This window comes from Atta cephalotes (assembly GCF_000143395.1).
Source record: "Atta cephalotes unplaced genomic scaffold scaffold00010, whole genome shotgun sequence".
In the NCBI taxonomy this organism is placed as follows: domain Eukaryota; kingdom Metazoa; phylum Arthropoda; class Insecta; order Hymenoptera; family Formicidae; genus Atta; species Atta cephalotes.
In genome coordinates this window covers 2,741,067-2,744,646 of record NW_012130074.1, presented here as the reverse complement: position 1 = coordinate 2,744,646, position 3,580 = coordinate 2,741,067, and the positions used below count along the sequence as shown (strand labels likewise).

General features: G+C 28.7%; 1 protein-coding gene across 1 annotated transcript in view; it reads left to right on the top strand.

The window, feature by feature from the left end:
* LOC105627718 (transmembrane protein 35) overlaps positions 1-1,649 on the top strand; it is a 13,206-nt gene extending 11,557 nt beyond the window's left edge. Inside the window, exons 2-4 of the mRNA XM_012208996.1 lie at positions 18-156; positions 1,371-1,477; positions 1,536-1,649. Coding sequence (XP_012064386.1) covers positions 18-156; positions 1,371-1,477; positions 1,536-1,649 — 360 coding nt within the window. The remainder of the gene's footprint in view (positions 1-17; positions 157-1,370; positions 1,478-1,535) is intronic.
* The last annotated feature ends 1,931 nt before the right edge of the window (positions 1,650-3,580 follow it).

Here is a 3,580-nt window from a genome sequence, read left to right as displayed (position 1 = left end):
TTTTTTTATTATTTCAGAGGAAGGAATATGTCAAGTACGCAAAAGTATTCCCACTTTCGGGAACACTTGACTTTAAAGTACCCAGCAAGTGGTATCGGAGAATAGTCGGCTCGCTCGAGATTATCTGCGGCCTCGCCATGGCGATTATTCCAAGTCGTAGGTGCAAAAGATCAACTACCTTCTTTCATCATAATGTCCTCCCTTTGTAATCGCTAGTTCTGTCAAATTATCAGTTTTTCACAAATATTCAAAATTTTGTAATTGTATCATCAATCCTATTATATACAGTTCTTGATTCTCTCACGAATATTTATTATCATGTGTGTTTCTTTTTCTGATCTTTGCCTTAATCTTAAAATCAAATATTAATTTTTATAGAATTTTAGAAATTTGAATTTTCTCGATAAGTTTCTATTTTTGTCGATTCCTCATCTGCTTGCACTTATGATCCCATGCAAATTCTTAACTTTAAGGAAAGCAAAAGGTTTGTAACGTTTATATAATTCAAATTGAAAACGAAATTTGTGAATTTATTTTAAAAGAAGGAAATAATAATTAGACATAATTTTTAAGTATTATTTATTATCTATTATATTCAAGATGTAGAAAATTAAATTATAATATGAAATTTATTAAAAATATAGGAATCATTGAAAATGATTCAGAAAACAGATCGAAATTTTCGATTTTCGGTTTTGTTACGATTTCGTAACTTTTCAAGAAACAGTCTATTATTTTTCTTTATCTAGTTTTCTCCTTGTAACACTTTTATAGTACTTTTACGGAACCTAAATAAACATTAGGAAAATGAAAATGACATGAATACTATCTATGAATACTGTCTATGAATACTGTCAATTTTAACATGAAAATCAGAATTTGTCGTTTATATTACTATTTTGAAAATTACTATTTTGAAATAGCAATTTTATAATAATTTGTTTTTTAGGATCAATCTGTAAAGTATCTTGAAAATTAGATAAAAAAATAAATCAGAGCAATAAATTACTTTCTTAGAAATCATGGAATCATAATAAGCAAAATATTCGAAATTTTTCGACCTGTCCCCAATGATACATTTTTAAATAAATTTTATATTAAAATGTTAATTTTCTACATTTAAAATATAGTAATAAACAATACCTAAAATATAGTCATAAACATGAAAACTGTATTTATTTATATTTTTTTCTTTGTAATAAATTCACAAATTTTACCTTTAATTTAACTTAAATTAATTCGTAAATTTTCAATTTGACCTTTAATTGATATAAACTTTTTGCTCTTTTTTAATCATTGTATCAAATAAATTGCCATATTTGATGAACAGAACTGGTTCATTGCAGTAATCATCTGTAAATTGCTTCCAGACAAAGTTAAAAACTTATCGAACACGGTGCTGCTTCTTTTGATGCTGATGGCCGTGTACTCTCATTACATGGTTAACGACAAATTCGAGAGGATTGCCCCGGCACTGGTAAGTGTTTATTTATCGATATTGTATGTTCCACGAGCTGTAAATTAAATGGTTTCAGGTATTCTTCTTTATGCTGACGGGGCGACTGGTAATCGATTGGCAACTCAGGCGAGAAAACGCACAATCGGTGACGGCGAACGGTGTCGACGACAAAGCGAAGAAGCAAGACTGAACGAGATTACAATTGGAAAATGTGTTAGCTGTTTTCACTTTAAATCACTTAATTCTGCGATTTCATTTCTGGGACACTGATTCTGAGAAAGATTAATTTAATTATATATACTCTCGTTCCCCATTTTTTGAAAAATAAAATTTTTCTCTTAAGACACCGTTATTTAATAGCTTTTTGAATCTTTTATATTCAAAGATTTGACACGCAGTAAAAAAACCTATGTAATATATAGGAAAAAAGAAAATGATAATTTAGAATTCTATGAATCAACTAGGAAAAAAAATGTACATCTCTGGAAGGGAATGCAAGAGGAATATATAATTTACTTTACAGTGATCAGTTTTAATGTGATTAGTGAGATAAATTTTTGTTGCACTCTATGTGTTACTCTGTGCACTATATCGTCATATAGTTTGCAGAATAAAAAGCGAGCGATGTTGAGACGCAATAAGATTTGTAATTAATGGAAGTAAAGTTATGTAAAGTTTTATGACGAAATATTTTTTATCACTGATGCAGAACACTCAATGAATATGTGATGTGTATATTTTCTTCGATAAATATTATTTAATTACCACTAAAAATCTATAAATACAAACATTGAGTTTTGGTGATAGTAATTACAGTCCGATGATCGGTAAATGTTGTGTCCGTTAATTGATGATAGTTCATCCCACAATATCGGTCCACATCATTTCTATCGATTGTTGCTAGTCATGATTAAAGAAATTGTTTTTCTCTCTATTCATATTATAATTAATACAATGATGCAAAAAGAGAAAAAGATCACAAATAGTTAATTCTATATATATATCATCAATGAAATTGATTTAAAAAATAAAGAAGTTTGATCTTATAGTAGATAGTTGATAGTACTTTGTAACTCTTTTAATCTCTTTTAAAACCGTAACATATGACTATCACACAACAGCTATATATAAAACATTACACAATTGTAATATAAGCAGTTATATCATATAAATAACACACATACAAAAAACATATAGGAACTACAATATAAATAGTTAAAGATATCTTTATGAAATAACTATAATATATATACATAATTATAAATATAAAAACTATGATATATAATCATAGGAGGCTATAATGTAAACTAGTAAAATTGTAATATAAATAGAGAAAGAAATTTAATTAGAAATTAATCTGCTACGCGCAACATTAACCGATAATGCGACCAATCCTCAGTGACATTAGCTTAAGCACGAGGTACTAACTGCCACTTGAATGAATGTGCTCTTATATATACCGTGTGAGCGAGCGTGTATGAACGCATAGAAAATGTTTCTTAATAATTGAGACATATGTGCGCATTAGTTTTAATTTATTTCTTAAAATCTCTACGTGCGAATAACGAATGTGATCAGACAATTTGATAAATAAAACCAAAATTGGAACTATTAAATAGATTTTTCTAATTATTATTTGACACCCACGATAGTTAAACAATTTCATATCAAATAATATTTCCATTTTGGGTCATTGTAATTTATAGACTGTACGTATTTACGTATATTTAAAAAAGTTTTAAATAATTGACATCCTTTTCTATATATTAGGTGTACAACTTTGCTTCCGCCGTTTTTTCCTATAGATTGCTTTAGCGGTAAGTGGTGGTCGAAATAAATAGATCATAAACGTCATACAATAAACTTGGGCATCTGTCAACATAATAACATAGAAACATATAGAAACATAGAAACGTTAGTCGATTTGTGTCTGCATCATAAAGTTATTCTCGATTGAAAATGTCAGTTTACGAGCCAAATTCTTGTCATTTGCGGGAGGTTTTAATTTTTTGCTTCAATATGAAGAAATCTGCGACTGAAGCTCATCGAATGCTCTCAAATACTTATGGTGAGGCCGCTAGTGAAAGAACGTGTCGTGAATGGTTTCAACGCTTCAAGAAC